The sequence below is a fragment of the Alosa alosa genome, chromosome 13, assembly GCF_017589495.1.
Source record: "Alosa alosa isolate M-15738 ecotype Scorff River chromosome 13, AALO_Geno_1.1, whole genome shotgun sequence".
Lineage (NCBI taxonomy): Eukaryota > Metazoa > Chordata > Actinopteri > Clupeiformes > Clupeidae > Alosa > Alosa alosa.
The window spans coordinates 27,189,880-27,213,747 of NC_063201.1; the positions used below are offsets into that span (position 1 = coordinate 27,189,880).

Below are 23,868 nucleotides of genomic sequence, written 5' to 3' on the forward strand. Positions count from 1 at the left end.
AGGGTCTGCACTACCATGGGTCATTTCCAGACAGTGGACAAGAAACTATAGGGAGGCTACCTTCTTGTATCTTTTTTATTATCTTAATAATAAAATATTTTGAATAAAATGTTATTACCTTGATCTTGTATAGGCTCTTGTTCTAATTGGCATGTTCTAATCTCTACATCTAACCTTTCAGATGGGTCAGGCCCTTGAGTCGTGGATCTCCTCGAGGTTTCTTCATATATGCATCTCCAATTCTAGGGAGTTTTTCCTCACCCCTGTTACCCATGGGCTCTCTCTGAATGTTTTAACACTCTGTAAAGCGCCATGAGACAATGTTTTGGTGCTCTATAAGTGAAATTAAATTGAAATTGAAAATGTATTTTCTTTTATTTAGTTAATTACTTTATAGCCTATTATTATTTTTCACAAAAGGCACTGGCTATAAAGTCTTCTATTTAACTAATTGATTGCTTGATATAATACTTTGGTTCTCCAGCTAACAAACCTATAGCCTTGTCCTCAAGAGCCCTGTAGATAGGCTAGGTTGGTATTTTGTGTGTTTTCTGGTGTGGGCAGTTTGAGAGAAACACAACACACACACATAATCTCTTAGCAAGTTACATCACGTCTTCAGACTTTAGCAACATACAGCCTTAAGGCAAGACATTCATTACACCGATGTGGACCACTGCCTAAACCTCAGTGACTTATCATGCTTTAACCGGCGTTCTATACATTATCCCTTACTTAACCCCACCCTCACGTAACAGGGTGTTCCCGCAAAGTCTGAGAAGCAGGTGATGCTGTCTGGCGTGTAGAATAATTTAATAAAAAGTTCTGTCATAGAACAAAACCCTTTGGAGCGTTATCTAATAGGCCTACAATACACAACTAGAGGGCTACTATATTAACGATAACGGGCATATTTTCATAGCTTAATTTCATGTTGGCTCTTCAAACGTATCGTTGTATTCGGAATTAACAGCACTTTTCATTGGATGCTTAGCGGGTGGACGTACCGCCAGCCTCAACAGCAGGACAAATAACAATTTAGTCTTGTATCTGGACATTTAAGAAAGCCTAGTTTAAGATTACAAGGTGGACAATTATTTTACCCTATTGATGCATTGACGTTAGATTAGCCTACAAGGTGGACAATTCAACTTTGACGTTTTAAGCTTTCAATAGCCTATCATTGACACAGGCAACAGCTTCGGCGACGGATGTGTTGGTGCTTAATTTGCAATACAAATGAGCCTAGGCTAAAGACACTCCATGATATAAGATAAGCGGAAGTTTTTGTAATAGGCCTACATGTGGACTGAAGAACAAAGCTTGTGGTAGTTTTGAAGTTTTGCAGAGACCCAAAGTTTATTGAGAACAGTGTGACCCCCTGCTTCATATAGATAGCTCGCTGTCTAGCATTAAATGCTAGTTCTCACTTGAGTTACACTATGCTATTTCAGCACCACCTGCATGCGCAGCTGTCGCTGTTTTAATACAACAGGCCGGGCGCAAAACGCACCAACTGTCAAGCGGCAGTTGTAGGCTACCAGTTTAAGGCCAGCAGTGTATTTCAAGATTCCTTGAATTATATTGAAAATCGGGCTCATCACGGTAAGTGCGCGGTGTGTTACACTGATTAATTCCGCTATTTAACAGTGGAAAAGGCGCTTTCCTCTCTATTAGGCTACAACGCATTTGTGCTTAAACGACGACGCATATTCAAAGTGTGTTAACATCTTGTTATCCTGACACAGGCCCTAACTATCTCTATTATTGAAATACCATTTCGATACATGTTTGCGGTAATGTCCACTGATTCAGCTGCTCGTTTGGCCTGGGGTCTTTATTTCGCGTAGCGCAACTGACAGAGAACAAGTCAGGACAAATAGCCTAAGCGTTATTTAGGGTTATCTCAGTGATCTACCTTTGTCTTCTTGTTTTTTAAATGAGCCTAATCGTGAAATAATGTCTCTCATCTGACACATTAATCTCATCTGACATTTTATTTTATGTTCCTCTTCTGACGCATTTGGCACATACTGTAGGCTACAAACTACATTTTAGCAGCGACATTCTGTCGGGTGTAACATCTTAATTTCTTTCACTTACATTAATATTAGGAGACATTTGTGTTTGTCATTCACAAGCGTAACACTGCAGTTGATGAATATATAGAACTACGTTTTCGTGAGGGTTTAAGACTGCCTTTTATGCAGTCACATTTTGGTGCATCAGGCGTATATTGGGCTGCAGCATTTGTGAATGACCCCCTTATGTTCAGCATTTTAGGGTCAATTTCAATAATCAGTATGTGCCAAACTGTATAATACTCCTTAGATTATTATTTTAACATTAATTGATTAGTAAAAATGTTTTAATTTAAAGGAGTCTTACAAACCTTAGTGTGTGCTTAAAGACAGTTGGTTTGGATACACCTGTTAAAACACATATACAATCATTGAGCATATTTATTTTCAAATGTTGGTGATGGCTGAAGTTTGGCTTGATTTGTTTTTATTAAAAACTTGTCTCCTCAATACAAAACAACCCCACCCAGTCTTTTAGTTCACACTGCCCAGCTCCGCACAGCTCAAAACACAGCTCTTTGTATGGATAAAAAGTGTGCATTTGGAGAGGTGCCCTTCTGGAGGGTGCCTACCATCTGAATGGACCATTCCCGTCAAGAAACTATTTTTCCTCAGTAAAACAAGTAAAATACAACAAACTTAACCATTTAAAAATATCCATTGCCCTTTAGAATTAATTATGGGTCACCATGGGCAGCCCCAGGGTCTGACAGCTGTAAAAAAGCCAGTTGGAGAGTCTCTCTGTTCCAGCTGCCTTTACACTGACAACTGACGCTTTGTATTGCCTGTATGACTGCTGTTTGGACCTGTAGACATCACAGTCTTGGGGGGAGGCCATGGGCACTTGGTAAGGGGCTTGTCAATTTGAAGTTGGTGGCATAACATTTGAATGGAGAATATGGGGATTTTTGGCCCTTTGTGCACCAAAAGGCCCTTAGTGGCCCCACAGGGCCCTTTATACAACAATTAAATGGTATAGTCCAATGTGAGCACCCCTGCTTATTGAACTTACATGGAAGTGCCCCTTTTGCAGGGATTGCTGGGAAGAAGAAGATCAGTACAGATTGGGACTTTGGAGAGGGAGGAAGCACTCTGAAAAGGTAAGAAGTGGTGATATCTCCAATGGCTTGGTTGCCAGTGGGCAGTTAGTGGTGTTGGATTGCCCTATACATCACATCTATGGCTAAAGATGTGACTTTTGAAGTGCTATGTGATTTTGTTTCATAGCTGAAAACAGGGGAGGGTGAGGTCTATGCTAGCCATAGAGAAGGAAATATGGAGTCTAGGCTAGGGGGAGCTATTGCTACCTCAGGAGTGGAGTGCATATGGGCTGGTGCTTTGTAGCAGTAGGGTGAATGGGGACTCTTTTTTTACCACTCACATTGTCAGAAGTACTCAGGAAGGTGTCTATTGTTAGTTTGTAGCGTGATTAGGAAGTTTGTGTTTGTTCCTCTGTAGTTAGAATGATGTGTGTCCAGTACAAACAGCCTCTCTGCCAAACTACCCTTGAACTTGAGGGGAAAAGGAAGGAAACTTAAAAACAATGCTACAGAGCTGAAGAAATCATAACAAAATCAAGTGGACATTCAAATTTCATTATTTATGAAGACTTATATGTGGTATTTAAGTGAAAAATATTTAAAGATTGCTATGCATGTGTAGTGACAGAGAGCTTTCAAGATGGCTGCCCCTGTGTGGAGAGTTTTGTTAAAGGGCTCCATACTTCCTGATTGAGCTCATCACGTTGTTGATTTATTTACACTCTTATCATAGTCATGTTTATTTATTTTTTTACAAAGCTAATTAGGAAAAGGTTCATTTTTATTTATTTGCTGTTTATGAAATTATCACCTAAAAGATAGAGTGGATGGTTTTGGCCTCTATTTACTTACTTTGAACCTAGTATCTAGCTGTAGCATCCAAGGCCCAACAGCTGAAATGAAAATTTACCTCCAGACGTGTTAGACCCTGCTGTCTGGCCCTGAATGTCTTAGATCTTTAAGGTTTGCTATGGGGTAAACATGCCCTGTGTGACAAATCAACACAAGCCTCCAGGACAACTGTGCTACTAGCCACATTGAAGCTTGCACAGAGATGGATAGGTGCCACTGAAAACATAACACAGGCATCTCAGGCCCCACTGGACTGTTAAAACATACACAAATATTATCTCAAAGGGTTAAACTATGAGAAGTGCAATAACAAATAAGTTATAAGGAAAGTTAGTGTAATAATTGACTTTGACATATGGACTTTGACATATTTCTTTATTATATATTGCTATTTAAGATGCCTAACTAGTTTTTAAGCTATTAACCCTTTCACTGCTCAATGATTATTCAAGAAATATTCAGATTTCTTCACATTTTGATGCAAAGTTGGCAATTCCACCTCAACGAGTTATATACTTTTAGAAAAGGTTAAACAGAGCAAAAATTATCAAGTCTTCACACATGATTTGATTTACTAGTTAAATAAATAATGTAATAAATTATCATAATGAGAACTAATTAGGCCCTAAAATGTTTTGAGTGTCCTCTGTAGAGTTGAGTTGTACATGAAAGGGTTAAATAAATAAGGATGGCTGGATTAAGTACTCAAAAAGTAATATATGCCCTCACTAAAGCAGATTTATATATCCTTACACACTTTTTTTACAGAGATGTATGTTTTTTACATGAGAAATAACCTCATGTAATAGCTTACACCTCTTCATCCATATTAAAAACTGTCCAGGCATTAAAGGGTTAAACATGTCACGTCAAGTGGGGCCTCACTTCCCTGGCATCTTCCTGCCACTGTTACTTACTTGGGAACTATTGTGAACAAAAAGGTGAAAATGAAAATCACTGCCCCCTGTGGTCAATTTCAGGAACAATTTTCATGTTCCAGTACATACAGTAAGTGAGAGTGTTGAACCATGTCCCAAGTGTGCATAACCTCCATTGTGATCAGTCCTCTGCACACTTGTTTCATGCTGGTCCTCTATGCTTTGCACTGAGCTAATGCTGCATTTCGACTACATCTGGCTTCCTGGTTGAGTCAAACCCCAGAGTGTGCCTTTGGTAGAGGTGTGAAAACTCTGATATGGCTGGAGGGCTAGATTTAGCTTGCATCCACTCAGGCTGTTATCTCTTTACACTGAGCTCCTGCTGCTCCCGCTTTGCTCTGTGTACCCCATGGCCTAGTCTCGTGTCTAAGCATGTGGTGGAGTTGGGTGTTGGGCCACACCTACTGGGGGCTATTTCTCTTTCATTTTCTGGATTAGATGTCTCTCTGTCTCACACAAAGTATACATTACCTAGCCGAGGTGTGGTGTACGTACCTCATTGATGCTCTCCCATGGTGTAAGCAGTGGCCTTATGATGTTCTGTTTTTGCCATCAGAAGAGGGTTCTGGGTGGCCCTGCAATGACACAGAAAATGGAACACATTTTAGTTCTTGTTTAATCCTCTTCATAATATGTATGTCTTAAAGAGTTGGACTAAGCTGTTAGACTAAGATGAAAGTCTGATTAAGTGAAAATGAAAAACACGGGGAAGTTGCTTCCTACGCGTCGAGTCATAGATGCTCGTTTTACAACACTAAACAGAGAACATACTGTATAATGGGGGCAGTATGTCAGTGAAGGAGTATCTTGTGGACGTGACACCCCCTTCTTTTCTTACTCATCCTGTTCCTGTTTAACATCTCAGCTTTCACATCAAACAGGAAGTGCACAGAGGAAAGGGCAGCATGCTGCTCACCCCTTCGCCCCAGCGGCGACCCTAAGACCCCAAGGCTTTAATGTTTCAAACCATATTTATGACAAACCCAAGAGGCCAAGAAAAACTTGGTCACTGCACACTCTATCTGCCAGCCTTTGTCAAGGTTCCTAAAGTGGAACCCAAGAGGTCCACATCTATGCAGCAGAGTCTGAGAAGACCTGTATTAGTTCACAGCTACCTCCCTCACTTACAATCTTTTTAATTGCATGATGAAGAGTCCACACAACAAAGGTGTCAAAATGTAAGCTAATGTTGTAGGTAGGCTGCTGCATCACAGTGTGATTGACATCTGTCCTGTCTTGTCCTTCTACAGGTGTTATCTGAATCATACGCCACTCTCAAGGAGATCTTTCAGACACCAAAGACAACTTCTCTTCCAAAGAGGACTTCAACGTAAGACTTCAGATTATCAATAATTGTGTGACCTGAAACAAAATACTGTTGTTTTACACTCAGTGGTAAATGAAAACAAAACAGGGATGTCAGTACTTCAGATTGGTTTCCGCATTCAAATAATTGTTTTGGTATGACAGCAGAGGAATGTGTTTTAATAAGTTAAACAAACATAGTGTTCATACAGTAATTCATGGTCACTGGCGTTCTTACTCTGAAACAGCTGACAACTTAAGGGTCCAAGGGTAGGGAATGGGGGTGGGGTGTGTGTGTGTGTGTGTGTGCGTGGGGGGGGGTCAGCTGTTTGACAACATGTGGTCTTCCCGTAAACCTCTCGCCTCCCTTTCCACATCCACCACTGTCCTGCCCAGTCATACAGTCATACAGAACATTAAACTACCACGTCATTCCTGTCCTCACCGCTGCAACATGGACCGCCCTTTCTACATTCAAAACATGTGTATCTGGTTATTTCATATTATAATTCAGTCAAATGGGACAAACTAGTTTGGCTGGACCTTTTTCTTAAGTATAGCCTGGGTCTGTCCCTGCACCAACTGCTGCAGCCATTTTCTGTTCAGCAATATGGGTGTGAGCCCAGGCGCTGTGGATTGCGGAAAGGCTGCATTTTTTTCCCTCCCTCACCCAATCAGCATTGTTCAAGTATGAGTCACTCCCACACCCTGCCCTTATACGGCATAGAGGCTGGGACTGCCTTAGAGTGAAATGGTGGCTGCCTGTTCACAAACAACAGCAGCTCGCCATTAGGAAGAGACCAGCTGCAGAGCCTAAACCAAGGTAAGATATCATGCCCAGCTCTGTTTTCTCTCTTCTGAATGCTGTGAAATGGTTTCATGTTGCTGTTGTGACCTGATGTTGTTTTGTTGTCATGGGAGCTCCATATGAGACACATTTGACTGCCTGAAGCTAACTGTAGCCGTGTAGCATTAGAAAAGATTTCACTTCCTCAAGTCATTCTGAGTGTTGTCATTAATCACACTGGCTAGTCATGGTTGTTTCGGTAGCAATAATTTAAGACCTTGTTTCACTGGAGCAGTTTATGTGTTTTTTTTTCTGCCTCTGCTCCGGTCGCTATCTTTAGAGAGATTATGTAATATGAAATCGTAGTGTGGCATAAAATGAGGCATATGTCTGCACTGTAACATTTTACCTGTACAGTATATTCCCTGGTAAATGAAGCTAGTACAATGGACTGTTCTGAGTTTTATTTTCCAAAGAGTGGTAGCTCAAGAAAACAAGCTTTCTCTCCTTGCTGGAGGAGGGAGGGAGGGACTGTCACAGTCCTGAGTGCATGCTGATAGGTTTCAGTGTGCTCAGTTTTCAGAACTGGACAGCACCCTGTGACTCTGTTGTAAATGTAAATGTTTTAACCTTATTAAATGTTTAGATTTGTGGTTTTCAAATGAATTCAAACATTTAAATTATGAAATATAATCAAAAAATCTATCAAAACAGATAAAGCTTGGCAACATGACAGAGATGCATCATACCTCTTTATATAAAATGTATCTTCTACCAACATTTATGATCAGTTAACTGGGTATATAACTGCCATCCAAAGACTTTTGAATATGATGCAGTACGATAACCAATCTGTGTCCTGCTGACATAAATAAAAAAGGCAATCACCAGTTGGAGCTAGATTATGTCATACAATAACAAGTGCTTCACCAACAAGTGCACCACCTAACCTTTCTTTTTATGATTTCAGACCTGCCATTTTGGGACCAACAAGAAGTGATGGCAAACAAGGAGCAGATCAGACAGACTGCAGTCAAGGTGCTGGGCTGCGTGGAGAAAGTCTCCTCCTTCGCCTCCTCCATCGACCCGCTGTTTGGCATCGTCTCCTCCCTGGTGGGCGTTGTGCGCAAGGGCCTGGGCCAGGAGGAGGCCCACGAGATGGACGGCGAGTTCCGGCAGGTCCACGAGAAGCTGGAGAGCATCTCACAGCGGAACAAGCAGACCTTGCAGCAGATCCGCATTGACGAGGTCAACGAGACTTTCGGCAAGTACGAGGAGTACATCAAGCACCAGTACGCGGCCTTCAACACCATGGTGGAACGGGTCAAGAAGGACCCTGAGCACGCCAAGTGCTACATGGACGACTTTGAGAGCATCTACAAGCGGGACAAGAGCGACATGAGCTTGGACGTGTACTACCGCGGGGTGATGGGAACGGGCTCGGTGTTTGGCAGGCCGCTGCTGAAAGTGTATTTGGACCACTGCGAGGGCAACAGGAAGATCATGGAGGCAAGGTGCTCTCACATCGCCCATCTCTTCCACATTGGGCTCATGGCTCTCATGGCCTACACAGCCGTCACCGAGGATGACGAGGATGAGGTCAAGGAGAAATGGGCCCAGCGAGTGGCTGATATACAGGACAAAATGTTGGAGATTTTGAAGCAATGCAAAGAGAACTAGGATGGGTGGAGGGTTGTGGGGTTTAATGGTCTCTCAAAAATTCCTCACCGTCCCTCCTCTAAGAGATAAAACTGGACAAAGCCATTTTTGGAACCAAGAAATATCTATGTCTATAATTTAGGTGTGAGCAAATTGTCTTTTTCTTCAAAGAAGTTATTATTTGATGTGACATTTTATACTATATTCATATAGCACTGAACTTTTTTTGTTGTTCTTTTGCAATTTCTGTTACCATTCATATGCTGCAATATGTGCGGAAAGACTGAATGTATGTCATATGTATATCCTGCAGTTTTAAGTATTTGCATATTGTCATTCCATCCACATAATCATGGACAATCTACAGTATGTCTATCTATTTTGAACATTAAAGCAAATACTATTCCTGCACATTGTCATTGTTTGTAATTTACATATCGAGGAATATTTTAATGAATAAATTGTATTGATATTAAAACTTATATTATTAACATATATGTTATCATATTAACCTAGAGTAGATTATACCCTTCATTAAATAATAAAATAAGCCATATGTTTATATACTCATAGACTAAATCACTTCCATAGAATGCTGCAGCCTTGCCTTCTTTTACCCTTATCTACCGCCTGAAATATTTTGTTATCTAGTGAGATGGCCTCCAGATGTACTTTTTCAACGTCAAAAGTCAACCTGTAAATCTGGTTGTATCCTTGAGTTGAGCAGTAACAAGGAACAGATCATGAGTTGATAAGAAAAGCCTCTTAATTTTTGGTGTGCTAAGGGTAATTAATTGTTGTTCATCTTCATGTCGTTTCCTCAGCCAGGCTATTGCCGGCCTGCTGCCTAGTCTCCTGCTGCCATGGCGGACACCGACATTGAGATCCTGGAGGACCGTGACAAGCTGAAACGGAGCATGGTGAAGGTGCTGGAGTGCGTGGCCACCATCTCGTCGGCGGCCGCCGTGGTCAACCCCATCTTCGGTGTGGCCGGCTCGCTCATCCGTGTGGTGTTGCACCACATCGACGACGAGGAGATCAAGACGCTGAAGCGCGAGTTTGGCAGCGTGCACCGTGCCCTAGACGAGCTCTCGCAACAGCACCGCAGTGCCCTGCTCCAGATCAAGAAGGAGACACTGGACGGCCAGTACTGCCGCGTGGAGGAGAACCTCCGCAACCAATTCCGCAAGTTCATGGAGGTCGTGGAGGCGCGCCCCGGCACACACCAGCAGCGCAAAAAGGATGACTTCGAGGAGAGCTACGCCAACGACATGGGCGACCAGAATCTGCACACGCTCTACGAGGGCGTGATGGGCAAGCCCAAGCTGTTCAGCCGGCCCATCCTGGAGGTGTACATGAAGCACTCGCAGGGCGACCGTCGCGTCATGGAGCACCTCTGTACGCGCCTCACCTACCTCTTCTGCATCGGCCTGATCGCGCTCATGGGCTACGCCGCCATCATCGGTGACGACGAAGAGGGCCTGAGCGAGGAGTGGACCGAGAAGATGGAGAACGTCCAGGAGTGCATGCAGGACGTGCTGAGGAGGTGCAAGTGAGGAGGCCAGAGGAGGCGAGGATGCTCCCTCCCGACTGCTCCTTCTTCTCATGTTACCATGCATTGGACCTCCCCTCCCCCCTCCTTCTCCCATACCTCCCTCAAAGACTCTTCTTTTCTCTTTCTTCTTCTCTTTTTCTTACTGTGTTACATTCTCTGTATGCATACAGCAATCTGAGATTCCATTCCTAAAGCTCCTGGTATAGTGAGCAGGCGACCCAGAATGTTGTAGAGCTTGAGAGGGTCTCATGCTGTGATGCAGACTGCACTTTCTCTCTCACTCACCTGTGCTTGTGTACTGTTCAGGCCTGATAGAAGTGTTTTTCTGTTCTTCTTTCTGATCTCTGCACTTTTTTTTTCTTTTTCCAACAATCGTAGTGAATTCCTGCTGGCTTTGTGAGGGTACGAAACTAGCTCTCATAGTTGTTCAGGCATATTTAGCAGCAGTTAGGCAGATTAGCAGCAGTTAGGCAGCAGAAAGGCAGTTCCACCATCATATTCTACCATAATCCCGCATCCTACCATGTATGATGGAGTGTCGAAGAACAGTGGCGTGAACAACATAGCCTCATACTGTATGCATGACTGGTCTGTGACCGCACTAGAGCATTAACACAGCACAGCACAGGAAGACAGACCTGAAGGTCATATGAAAAACGCTAATACACTTGCTAATACCACTGAGTGAGTAGCCTCACACAAACACTATTGCTATTACTACTATCTATTACACCATATACATGTACATGACACTAAGAGAAGTGGTCATATGCTGGACACTTCATGTTTCACAATTTACCAGAACAAATTATTCCATATACTACCACCACTATCACAAAACCTGCTTTTTTGTATATAATATATATATAACAATAAGCAGATTTCTTCTGCCGGTTTCTTAGTTCAGCAAGGTCCAGATTTACTCTCAAAACAGAACACTATAGACCCAAAGTAGATTACAACTACCCAAAGTAGATTACAACACTAGAGTCAGTTTGATGGTAATTCTGATTTGAAGTTGAACTGATCAAACCCTTTCATCCTTAGTGTAAACAGAACCCGTCAGAAACAGCACGGTTTCATTACACCTCATTGTTCAAGCACTACAACGCACACACACACATTGTGCTGTCAACAGCATGTCATATTCTTCAGGGATTGAATATTATGGTAAGAGATGTCAAGTATTGCCGTAACAAACAAGTCAGTGAAAAGAAAAGGTCAACATTCTATACATAGGAATGCATAGCCCTTTGGTGAATGCTCTGTTAAAGAATCAATTATATTGATTAAAATGAAGATATATATGTTCCTTTTAACATGCACATTTTTGCCATCATACTTTGTTATTTTCTTTTTTAATTTAGTCAAATTCTAATATTAATGCCATTGAATTAATGTAATTTATATATTTTTCATAATTTTCCCATTATTTTACCAAAAAGCCTTCAGTGCCTCTATGGTGTAATATATACATGTTATGCTCCAAGGCTTCAAGTTTCACATGTTTCAGAATTGTCTTTAAAAAGATTTGAAATAATATCATAATTTTCAGCAGCAAAGCATTGCTGTATTGACAAATTCAATTAAATATTTAGTTGAAGGAAAGTCCAACTGGACATTACAATACGCAAATGTGTTCTTGTGATATATTCAGCAATTTCCCTATATTATGTGACGTTCAATTCTCTGTTGCATAATGCTTTCAATAAAGATATATAATAAAACCTACCATGAAAGTGACTATTCATCCAACAACAGTTCGCTCTCTGCTGGTGTTGCATGGTTTTTCCCTGTGGAGGACAAAAGCAATCAGTTAGCAGAACCTGCAGGTATTTTCACAACTCTTTCAAACTCATTTATACATTTATATTAAAGTGCCTTGTATGACCTGTCAATGGGTCACATTTGTAAAATGTTAACTCGATACTGTGACAATTCTACAAAGTTTTACAGAATTGTCAGATACGGGATAGATACAGGAATTATGGGGGCAGCCGTGGCCTACTGGTTAGCGCCTCAGACCAGAGGGACTTGTAACCAGAGGGTTGCCAGTTCGAACCCCGACCAGTAGGCACGTCTGAAGTGCCGTTGAGCAAGGCACCTAACCCCTCACTGCTCCCCAAGCGCCACTGTTGTTGCAGGCAGCTCACTGCACCGGGATTAGTGTGTGCTTCACCTCACCGTGTGTTTCACTAATTCATGGAGTGGGATAAATGCAGAGACCAAATCAGACATTACTGGAGATGCCCTTGCATAATATCAGTCAAATTGAAACCTGCTTTCTTGTGCATCATCTTTAAAAGGCCTCCTTCTGGGACAACAGCCATACAGACCAGTTTGATGCAGTGTGTGGCGTATGGTCTGAGCACTGAAAGGCTGACCCCCACCCCTTCAACCTCTGCAGCAATGCTGGCAGCACTTGTACGTCTATTTTCTAACCTCTGGATATGACTCTGAGCATGTGCACTCAACTTCTTTGGTCGACCCACTGTTCTGAGTGGAACCTGTCCTGTTAAAACCACTGATGGTCTTGCCATGTTGAACAGTTTCAGGGTGTTGGCAACTTCTTATAGCCTAGGCCATCTTTATGAAGAGCAACAATTAATTTTTTCAGATCCTGAGAGTTCTGCCATAGGTGCCATGTTGAACTTCCAGTGACCAGTATGAGAGTGTGAGAGCAATAACATCAAATTTAACACACCTGCTCCCCATTCACAGCTGAGACACTGACTACTTTACATTGTAGCAAAGTGTAATTTCTTCAGTGCTGTCCCATGACGGCAATATTTCACTAAGTGTCAATATTTTGTGTGGCCACCATTATTTTCCAGCACTGCCTTAACCCTCTTGGGCATGGAGTTCATCAGAGCTTCACAGGTTGCCACTGGAATCCTCTTCCACTTCTCCATGACGACATCATGGAGCTGGTGGATGTTAGAGACCTTGCGCTATTCCACCTTTCGTTTGAGGATGCCCCACAGATTAGGTCTGGAGACATACTTGGCCAGCATCTTTAGCATGGCAGTGGTCGTCTTGGAGGTGTGTTTGGGGTCGTTATGATGTTGGAATACTGCCCTGCGGCCCAGTTTCCGAAGGGAAAGGATCATGCTCTGCTTCAGTATGTCACAGCACATGTACATTCATGATTCCCTCAATGAACTGTAGCTACCCAGTGCCGACAGCACTCATGCGTTCAGACCCTGACACTCCCACCATGCTTGACTGTAGGCAAGACACACTTGTCTTTGTACTCCTCACCTGGTTGCCACCACACACACTTGACACCATCTAAATCAATTAAGTTTATCTTGGTCTCATCAGACCACAGGACATGGTTCCACATGGTTACTATATAATTATGTTTGTCCACACACGTCTCTCCATGCAGAGATGCTATTTTAACTTTACAGCACTATAAACACAAGAAGACGCTAATGTCTAAACCATGGGTCGGCAACAGGTGGTGTCTTGTTTAGTGCTGTATTCAAACATTATGGAACATTATAAATATAATTGTATACAAACAAGGGACTGTTTTTTTTAAAGAAAACAAGCATTTGATTGATGTACAGACATTTTATAGCCAACCTTGCTATTATCATTGGAATGTTAACTTAACACTTCATAGTGCTTCAGTGCTATCTAAGAGGGCCCTTCATAGTGCTGCAGTGCTATCTAAGAGGGCACTTCATGATTTTTTTTCTTCCATCAGAAAGGCGCCTTTATGTAGAAACGTCCCTAAATTGATGCAAATAGGGACACCCCCTTCACTTCACTGTATCACATTTTATGCACTAGAGCAGTGTTTCCCAAACTTTTTTTCTGGGGACCCACTTTTTAAAAATGACAGACCATCGCGACCCATTTCACTTCAGATCTAACATGCAACCACCAATATTGTTTCTATGTCTATCATACATTCCCACAAGGTGTTAGGGTGCTCTGAAAATGAGATAAAAAATTATTTTTCAGACTTGTGAGGTCTGCTGTTCAGACCCTAAAGGAATTTCTTTTCTATTCATTGCTTTCTGTGAGAATGTTTCTACTTATCTCAATAAAGAGAATAAATTAAGAGCCTATGTTGAGTATAAATATGTCTTCTGAAGGCCTAACCAGAGCCTAGCCAAAAACTCCAATACAATTTTGATCAACTTTGAGGGACAGCTATGACCATGCAGGATCATCCACAACATACATGACAATTTTGCAGAATACTATTCCTATTTATGTACCAACATGCAAAATTTGAGCCTCCTACATGGTTTAGTTCTTGAGCTATGGGCTTGAGAACTTTGACAAAAAAAGAGGCCAAACAAAATCGACACCCTCCTTCCCCCGTAAAACTGGCTGTATCTTAGACCTAAGTGCGTGGGCCCTGATTGAATTGACATGGAATGACCCTGATAAAAGAATTTTAATACCTCGGCACATAAACAGTAAATGTGTCCTACACTCACCATGCTTGGGTTGACATGGCATAAATTTCACAGGTTTTTAAAAACTATGGTAATGATGATATTCACATGCCCATAATGCCTACCAAATGTGCATGACCCTTTATTAATAAGAATGTATTTCATTAAAGAGTAGGCTATTGTAATGCCATTATCAAGTTGATAAGATATGTAAATACTTCATGTGGGAAGCGAACCTGAGAACACGCACGAACATGCTACTGTACATGTTACACTATCACCAAACGCATATGAAGCAGAGTAGAAAGATTCCTACAACCACACACATGTCAAATTAGAACATTTGGTTACACTTTACTTGACAGTATCGACATAAGAGTGACATGACACTGTCATGAATGTGCCATAAACAAGTCATGAACGTTTATGACATAATGCTTTTGTTATTAAGTGACATTCGTTTTTTTGTCAAAACAAGTTAGGGTTAGGATTAGGGTTAAGATTAGGGTTAGAGTTAGGGTTAGGATTAGAGTTAGAGGTTAGGATTAGGGTTATGGCTAGGGTTCATGTGTCATGCCACTCTTATGTCGATACTGTCAAGTAAAGTGTTACCGAACATTTTAATTTGCATAATTTTCATAAGTTCTTCGAAACAAGTGAATATTTAAATCAATGCTTAATGACACTGTCGGAAAAAAGTGTTGACTTCTACTTTTGAAGTTGTAGGCCTAGGCTACAGGTGATGAGAACATGATGACACGGAACGGTCTTTTGGGAATCGTTTTCTGACTGATGGGTTTTTTTGCAACACAGCTTGATTAAGCTTGAAAGTGCTACGGGCCAGGTTAGTTCTGTGGTATAAATTCCCATAATTCCCAAGCTGGGACCCTCGGGGGTTATTTTATCAATCTCTCTAATGAACGCGGCGCTTAACAGAAATAGCCTGGCTTGACCTAGCGCAGACTTTCACTTGAGCCTGAAACCGTTCCATTAACTCATATTAGCTGCATCTTGCCTTTGTTTATTCAAGCGAGGCTTATGCCAGCTTCATGTCTGCTCGTGCACTAGGTAGAAAAGTTGACCAAAACAGTAAATTGACGAAAAGAGGATACATGTCGAAGGGAAAACTGGAGGATTTCTGTTTGATTTACAAGCGCCATCTACAGGATTTTTATAGTCATAAAATTGAACATCTAGAGAGAAAAAAATCAATAGTTGCCTACATAAATTGGAGAATAATGAATGCATACATTTAAATAACAATGATCATGATTTGAAATCAATTGCAAGTTTGATTATCTTCACTATTGAACAAATTGAGTGATAGCATATCCTCAAAACAGGTATAGGTGATCATCAATAAAATTGGGATCAACTTAACATAGGCCATTGTCTCCCATAAGTCTCTAGTCCTGCCAAAGTCCACCATTACACCATACCCACACACCCTATCACTCCTCCCCACACACACACACACACATACCAATCCCCCCCCACACACACACACAGGTACCCACCTAACCCCAATATCCAATATACACAGACATTTCATCACCCCCCCCACACACACACACACACAAACTCCATTTCCCCCCCCCCCCCCCCATCACTCCCTCCACACATCCCATTATCCCCCCCAACACACATATATACTACCCCCTCCTTCCACCCCCAACACACGCACACACACACACAAACACCATACCATAAAAGTACATATTTGGATACACCTACTGTATGTTCACCTGCACAGCTTCTGTTGCGTATGCTCTGCCCTGGTCCATCCTCTATCATTAGGCAGTAGACATAGTATATCGTTGCGTTCAAGATAAGAAGATAATAATGCAAAAATGTGTTCAAGCAACATACGCTTTGTGGTAGGAACAAGCTTCACTCAGTCTCTTACTCGTCTTTTAAGAGTGCTAGGCCAAACTTATAACTCATATGATAGGAAGGAGAAAAAGGCCGCTCTTTGCATACAGAAGTGTTTAATGCACAGTGCGTTCCTGAACAGTGAAGTCCTGACCTTATTCTGCTTAACGTCTCTTCCAACACATCCGTTGCCTGTGCACTACAGGCAAGTAAAAGTCCATTTAAAAAACTTACCAATGGCAGCCAGGTATTTTTTTTATATACAAAATGTATAGCCTATTTTATATACGGATAAATGTGGTAATTGTTAAATTAGAAATTCAATTCCGAGGAATTATCAGTGCATGAAAAGTTGTGATGTAAAATATCATTTATAGTTAAATCAGATAATGCAGAGATGGTTACTAAGGTGTTGCTAGGATAGACATGGTTGCATAGTTTAATGAAAGTTGATACTGTAAAAGTAGACAGTTTAAAAGTTGAATGAAGATAGTTTAAAAGTTGTTGATGGACAGATAATTTAGTGAATGTTGATAGACAGATGGTTTAATGAAAATTGATAGACATATAGTTTAATGAATGATGATAGACAGATAGTTTAATGGATGTTGATACACAAAGTGTAATGAATGTTGATAATTTAAAAGTAGATAGTTTAAAAGTTGAATGTGGATAGTTTAAAAGTTGTTGATAGGCTAATAGTTTAATGCATGTTGATAGGCAAATAGTTTAATGGGTGTTGATGGACAGAATGTTTAATGGATGTTGATAGGCAGATAATTCAATGGATGTTGATATACAGTATAGTTTAATGAATGATGATAGACAGATAGTTTAATGGATGTTGATAGGTAGATCGTTTTAAAAGGATGTTAATAGGCATATATAGTTTAATGGATGTTGCTAGGCAGATAGTTTAATGAATGATTAGCTACAGACAGATAGTTTAAAAGTTGTTGATAGACAGATAGTTTAATGCATGTTATAGGCAGATAGTTGAATGGATGTTGATACACCTAGTTTAATGAATCTTGAGGTGGAAGTGGTAAACGTGATCATAGTGTCCATAATGGACGTGGTATAGACAACAAGGGTTGTAAAAATAGGGCTCTGAAGAACTACAAAATCACCATATATAGGAAAAGACTTTATGGTAGGCTACAGTAGGCTTTGTTGTCATAGTAACAGTTTTACCGGTACTAATGTTGGTTTGCATTTCATTTGTTATGTGGATGAAATGACAAAAAAGAAAGAAAATATCAAATATGTTCAACATCCAGTATTTCTGGGGGGTTGATAATTGGGTTGATGCGTCGCAGAGGGGACAGCATGGACATCGCACTCGCAAAATGAAACATTTCTGTGGGGCGCCTGCCGTGGACCTCGCAGTTGCAAAATGCAAGGAACATTAATCAGCATGAATCAGCAAACATTAACGGACACCGGCTCCAGCAGACATCCATTACATATACCGGACGCTATTAAATTTGCATCATAGGCTGTAGATAGTTTCGATTGTAGATGCACTCTTTAAAGTGAATAGCAACCACCTCACATTCCTATTATTTCGGATTTAAAACACACAACAGTGCATTCTATTAGGCTCCAATTTAAATGGACATTTTAAACACTATTATTTCCTCTCGTTTTTCACCTCACAAACTCTACTAGGCTACAGTAAAGGCGCATTATCTTTTGACTCTTGTTCCATTCTTACAACATAGCCTGTAACAACATCAATAGGCCTACACATCCTTAGTAAAACACCTACAAACAAGCAGACATTTAACTCTAGAGGAAAATGCGGATTTAACTTTCCAAATAAAGAAACCTACACAAAGAGGCTACAATATAAAGACTTGAGTTAATCACAGCAACTGTAACAGCAATGTCAGGCTATTGGCGGCATGCTCTAGATGGATGGTCATTTCTCATGATTGTTTTCGAGCTGCGCAGATGTAGGCAATTAAACTGAACAATTGACATTTTTCCTTCTAAAAGTGTGAAAATGGCTTGCTCAAAACTGGCCAATATCAAGAAAAAAAACATTGATTGTGAAAACAGAGTTTAAGGGGCCATCCACATGGAGAAGCTTTTTGGTATAAACGCACATGTTTTGCATCGTCTTGGCCGATCGTCAAAACGAATCCTGTAAACGCACTGCCTGAAACCGCACTTTTTTGAAACCTGGTCCCAGGGTGGAAAAATTTGAAACTGTAGCCCTTCCGAGTTCGTTTGGACGGCGAAACCGCATTCATGTGTATCACTGATGTCATCGCCACTCCTCAGTTGTCTTGGACTTGACACGTATTGCCTAACAATACTAGTTCTTCTCATAGGCTACATGACATTACCTAATTACACTCAGTAGGATAAATATCACAACTGGTGCTGCGTAGCGCCAATAGCTTATCATGACTTGGTGGACTGAACAGTGTTTTTTATATGTTTTCTTGATGCATTCTAGCTACTGTCAGCGACTGACGCAAGAGAACTAGTCAGAAGTTATTAGGGAAGTACGGTGTAAGTTTAAATTCATTTGTGCGTGGTGCCAGTGTCATTCATTTATTTTACATGTCTTACAACATAAATAAATGCATTCATAGTCTAGTGAAGTCAGATATGAGCCTACAAGTCGCTTAGAAATAACGTTAAGCCTATGCACACTAAATGCAAATGCGCGATTTGATGCAGGCAAAAGTATCGACTGTTACTAACAAAGGTATTATATCAATATTATAAATGTGGCGATAGCCTAGAACTTGGGTAGGCCTAGCATTAGTAGCCTATGCACTTGCGGTGATAGAAACTAATGTGAATCACGGCAGTGTTTCCCATACATTGACTAATTTGTGGCGGCCCACCACAATATCAACATTGACCACCACACAATGATTTTCTATGTTGTACTATTTAAATTGGATGGACTATACAACCAAAGAAAGTAAAGGAGATTATTTGCACCTGCGTTAGCCAAATAAAGGACGGGACTGCACCCTTCACAAACCGTAAAAATTAAGTTTATTAGTTTTACAGTTGACAGTTCACTATCAGTCCACACAAACGATTCTGGTTTCCTTGCACTAGCCATTTTTGCCGAAGCCTATTCTGTCTGTTTGTATACTACAGTGCGCAAGCTTTGGTGAATTTCTGAAACAGAAACAGTGCCACCTATAGGTTTATTTAGTTTATTTACAAGATGATTTTTACAGACAGTACCTTCAGGAAGTTTATCGTTTGCCGCCATCTTGAATTTAGTCACGATAAGTCGAGCGACAAGTACGAATGAACAGGTATGATAAGGGATCAGATTCCAAAAATAATTCTGTGGAAATGCATGGAGTCCAGTTGCTGCTAACTCGGCTAACTAGCGCCAGATTTCGGAGTGCAGGGGACAAGCCGAGATGAGCTATGAGAGAAAAGTTCACACTCGGTATCATGTTTCAACACACTTTAGGACAATATCCCACCAAACTTCTCCAAACTGGTTTGAAGAACCAGAAAGTTGGATGGAAAGAAAATGGAATGTGTTGGAATGGAGGCAGATAGTTTAATGGATGTTGATAGATACAAAGTTTAATGGGTGCCAATGCAAAGTCTATAGGAAAATAAGCTTGTTTTTGGATGAGTGGTTTGAACAAACCTACATTAAAGTTTAATTACATGCAGAAAGTTGGATGGAAAGAATTTTTCATGCACTGTAATTATGATAATGCCACGAGTAGGCGTTTTCAAAAGTGCACTTTGCACTAACCAAACATACACACTATGCACCTGCTGCACAGACTGATAGGCAAATGTTTTTATAATGGTAGCCCTATAGGCTGGACAATGTTTGTTTCTACACACTGTGTCTGATTCCAATCGGCCATTTGTTGTCAGATTAGATAAGATAAAATTTTATTGTCTTAAGACTTTATTGTCTTAATAAGACTTTATTGTCTTATATTCTACACTTCAGTTTTTTCCTTGTGCTAATCAGACAGGTTGTTGCGTCATTGAATGACAGAGGATGAGTCGCATTTTCTACATATATAGACGTTTGCTACCACAACTACTACTTGTCTAGATGTTTGCTACCACTACTACTACTGTTGCCTAGTCTTCTATTGCCATGGCAGACACCCACATTAAGACTGTGAAGGAGCGCATGGTGAAGGTGCTGGAATGCGTGGCCGCCATCTCGTCAGCGGCCGCCGTGGTCAAGCCATCTTGGACACTGGACGCTCAGTACTGTGGTGCTGGATGGAGAACGAGGGAGATCAACCAATTCCACAAGTTCATATGCAATGTGCCCTAGACAAGCTCCCGCACAGTGCCCTGGCCCAGATCAAGAAGGGACACTGGGCCGGGAGTACTCGTGGAGGAGAACCTGCAACCAATTCCAGAAGTTCATGCACACCCCGCTACCCACAGCACAAGAAGGATGGGAAAGTCCAAGCTGTTCACCTGGGCCCAGATCCTGCACACTCTATACGACAGCGTGATGGGAAAGCACTCGCAGGGTGATCGTGGTGACATGGAGCGCCTGTGTGTGCGCCTCACCTACCTCTTCTGCATCGGCCTGATTGCGCTCATGGGCTACGCCGCCATCATCGACGACGACGAAGAGGGCCTGAGCGAGGAGTGGACCGAGAAGATGGAGAACGTCCAGGAGTACATGGAGGAGGTGCAAGTGAGGAGGCCAGAGGAGGCGAGGATGCTCCCTCCCGACTGCTCGCTTCATACTTTGTTATTTTTTAATGTAGTCAAATTCTAATTTTCATGTTATTGAATGAAAGTAATTCATATATTTTTCCATTACCTTTCAAATTATATTACATAATATGCCTTCATGTCACATTTGCATTGTTTATATAAAGATTTGAAATAATATCATAATTTTCAGCAGTAAAGCTTTGCTTAATGACAAATTCAATTATATTTAGTTGAAGGAGTCCAACTGGACATTACAAGATACAAATTTGTTCTTTTGATATATTCAGAAAAATAAATCTCCCTATATTATGTGACATTCAATTCCATTTTGCATGACACTTTCAATAAAGATATATAACAAACCTACCATGAAAGTGACTATTCATCCAACAACATGTTGGATCGCCCTCTGCTGGTGTTGCATGGTTTTTCCCTGTGGAGGACAAAAGCAACCAGTTAGCAGAATGCCTGCAGGTCTTTTCACAACTCTTTCAAACTCCACAATAAGGTAAAACATTTATATTAAAGTGCCTTGTATGACTGATCTCTCATCCAAAGTCATCTAATTGCTAACATTTGTAAAATGTTATATAATTGGACATGTGACAATTCTACAAATATATACAATTATCGGTTAGATAGGCTACACAAATTGTAAGTAGATGCAGTTATACAATCAAACTGTATTTCCTGTAGTGTGATTGCTGTGCAGCAGAAGAAGAGTCAAACAGGGCATTACTGGTGATGCCCTTGCATAATATCAACCAGATTAAAACCTCTGATACATCACTGTCACCATTTAAACATTAGATATGTTAGGGATATTTTTGCAGAAAAGATCATTGAATTTGCCCTATATTGCTAAATGCTGCTTTTACATATTGGTATAGATAAATAGACAATACATAATGGGCAATAAGCCAAAACATAAAATGAGTTAACTGTAACTCTATCTGTCTAGCCATCCTCCATTACTGGGAGTCACTAATATGTAGATATGCTGTCTGTTTTTATATGTTTATATCAAATTATGTGTAGGAACACCAGAGTCTTCTAGTGCCCAAACAGACATCCAGAATAGAGAAGAAATAATTTGATAAAAAAGTGTGTTGGGTTAGAATCACAGACTCTTACTGTAAGTAGAACACTCACTGTCTGTGGTATAGCAGGAATCTTGCAGGCTGGATGCCAGAACAGTGGAAGCAGAAAAGAAACAGCATTCAATATCTTGTTTATGAATATGAATGTTTCAAGTGTAATAGAGGCATATGTGTCCAAATCTTATACTCACTGTGATATTATATTCAAAGTACACAGTTGATGACTGGCAAACTGGTAAGCATACAGCTGGAACCTGGAAACAAACAATAACTGTAAGTAATGAGAGATTTTCAAAAACATTAAAGAAATCCAGCCTCTCCCTCTAACCCCACAGTCAAATGATTGAAAACACTATACACATTGACTATTGACTAGGCACATTTACTGGAAGAAAGCCAGAATTGCATGACCGTTCAATACATCTGTCCAACTTGTCTCGTCCATTCATGTCATATGCTGTCACCCTGTCATATCCCTTTATACGTCCTGTCCATCTGTCCTTCGATCTGTTTGTTTGTCTGTGTGTCTGTCATGCCCTGTTGCCTGTTGTGTATTGTTGTGATATTAGGATGAGTGAGTGGTGGTGCGGAGCGGCCTCAACAAATATTTTGAATTTCAATGAAAAATAGGAAAAAAAAGAATAAAAGTAAACAAATAAAGTTGTTGTCCTCGGAAGGGGGTTCATTACCAGCAAAATGATTTAGTCTGCACTCAACCTCTGGTTCATTGAGTCAATTTCAAAGTGTTAAAATTTATTTTAGGCTGCTGCATGTGTCAAGCAAATCCTGAGATTCTCACCTAAATGAGCCGATTACAGTGCTAGACGCTTATGCATATGCTTATCCATATCTACATCTCCAAACCATTCCATTAATTTTGTGTTCCAGGAAGCCACTGCAGCTTAGCCAACACTGGTGATATGAGTCACCTTACTTAGATCCAGTTAACAATCTGGCTGCAACATTTGGACCAGCTGGAGCCTTTTCAGGGTGGATTTAGTTAAACCTACATATGTGAGTTGCAGTAATCAAGCCTTGAGGAAATAAAGGCATGGATGAGAATTTCTAAATCACTGAAAGAGAGAAAAGACTTAAGGTTATTGTTGAAAAGGATCTTTTTCTCTTTTATAATGTATACCTGTCAACATTTAGCTTTCCAAAAACGGGAGATTTTTTCGGGGGGTCAGTGTTTATACCGGATCTGTGTTTGCATATTTAATACGTTTCATACACGTGTTTCAACACTGCATTTCGGTCGTTGCTTTTACCTTACCCTTACCTTACGCATGCCAGTTATGTATCCACCAAAAGCTGCTTGCTGTCAGATTTGGTTCCAAGGGAACAAGTTCAGTGTATCAACAACACTTAATAACAGTTTATGGGATGTGTTAATCAATTAAATTTCCAACAATTTCACAACAGCTAGTTCTGGAGTAGGCCATTCATCTAGCCCGCTTGCTTATGACGAGACTCAGGCTGCGCAGTTGGCACCCGCTTCCTAATTTGGGTTTTGGGTTGCCAGGTTTTAGCCTATGACAAAACGGTTGAAATTGAAACTAAATG

The 23,868-nt window shown here is 40.8% G+C and overlaps 1 protein-coding gene and 1 long non-coding RNA gene across 6 annotated transcripts in view; one reads left to right on the forward strand and one right to left on the reverse strand.

Annotated features, from left to right (window-relative positions):
* Positions 1–1,301: 1,301 nt before the first annotated feature.
* LOC125306412 (protein rapunzel-like) lies at positions 1,302–11,948 on the forward strand. 4 transcript variants are annotated; one of them, XM_048261764.1, is made up of 4 exons: positions 1,302–1,605; positions 3,115–3,181; positions 6,162–6,241; positions 7,974–9,073. In XM_048261764.1, exon 4 carries the CDS (start codon positions 8,003–8,005, stop codon positions 8,681–8,683), a length of 681 nt encoding a protein of 226 aa, XP_048117721.1. In that variant the 5' UTR covers positions 1,302–1,605; positions 3,115–3,181; positions 6,162–6,241; positions 7,974–8,002; the 3' UTR covers positions 8,684–9,073. The 4 variants fall into 4 exon arrangements, with proteins under 4 accessions (XP_048117721.1, XP_048117720.1, XP_048117723.1 ...); XM_048261763.1 differs by lacking the exon at positions 7,974–9,073 and adding an exon at positions 9,487–11,948 and having other exon boundaries at positions 1,310–1,605; XM_048261766.1 differs by lacking the exon at positions 1,302–1,605 and having other exon boundaries at positions 3,105–3,181.
* LOC125306413 overlaps positions 3,117–23,868 on the reverse strand; it is a 28,148-nt gene continuing 7,396 nt past the window's right edge. Inside the window, exons 2-7 of one of the 2 annotated variants that reach the window (XR_007195557.1) lie at positions 22,497–22,559; positions 22,358–22,386; positions 21,573–21,638; positions 11,950–12,010; positions 5,407–5,486; positions 3,117–3,592 (exon numbers count right to left, since the gene is read on the reverse strand). This is a non-coding gene — a long non-coding RNA (uncharacterized LOC125306413). Of the gene's footprint in view, positions 3,593–4,657; positions 5,487–11,949; positions 12,011–21,572; positions 21,639–22,357; positions 22,387–22,496; positions 22,560–23,868 lie in introns of those variants that run through there. The other variant, XR_007195556.1, reaches the window with a different exon arrangement.

What these genes read in the sequence shown, in the direction of transcription:
- LOC125306412 (XM_048261763.1), top strand. Translation starts at nt 9,526, where the DNA reads ATGGCGGACACCGACATTGAGATCCTGGAGGACCGTGACAAGCTGAAA.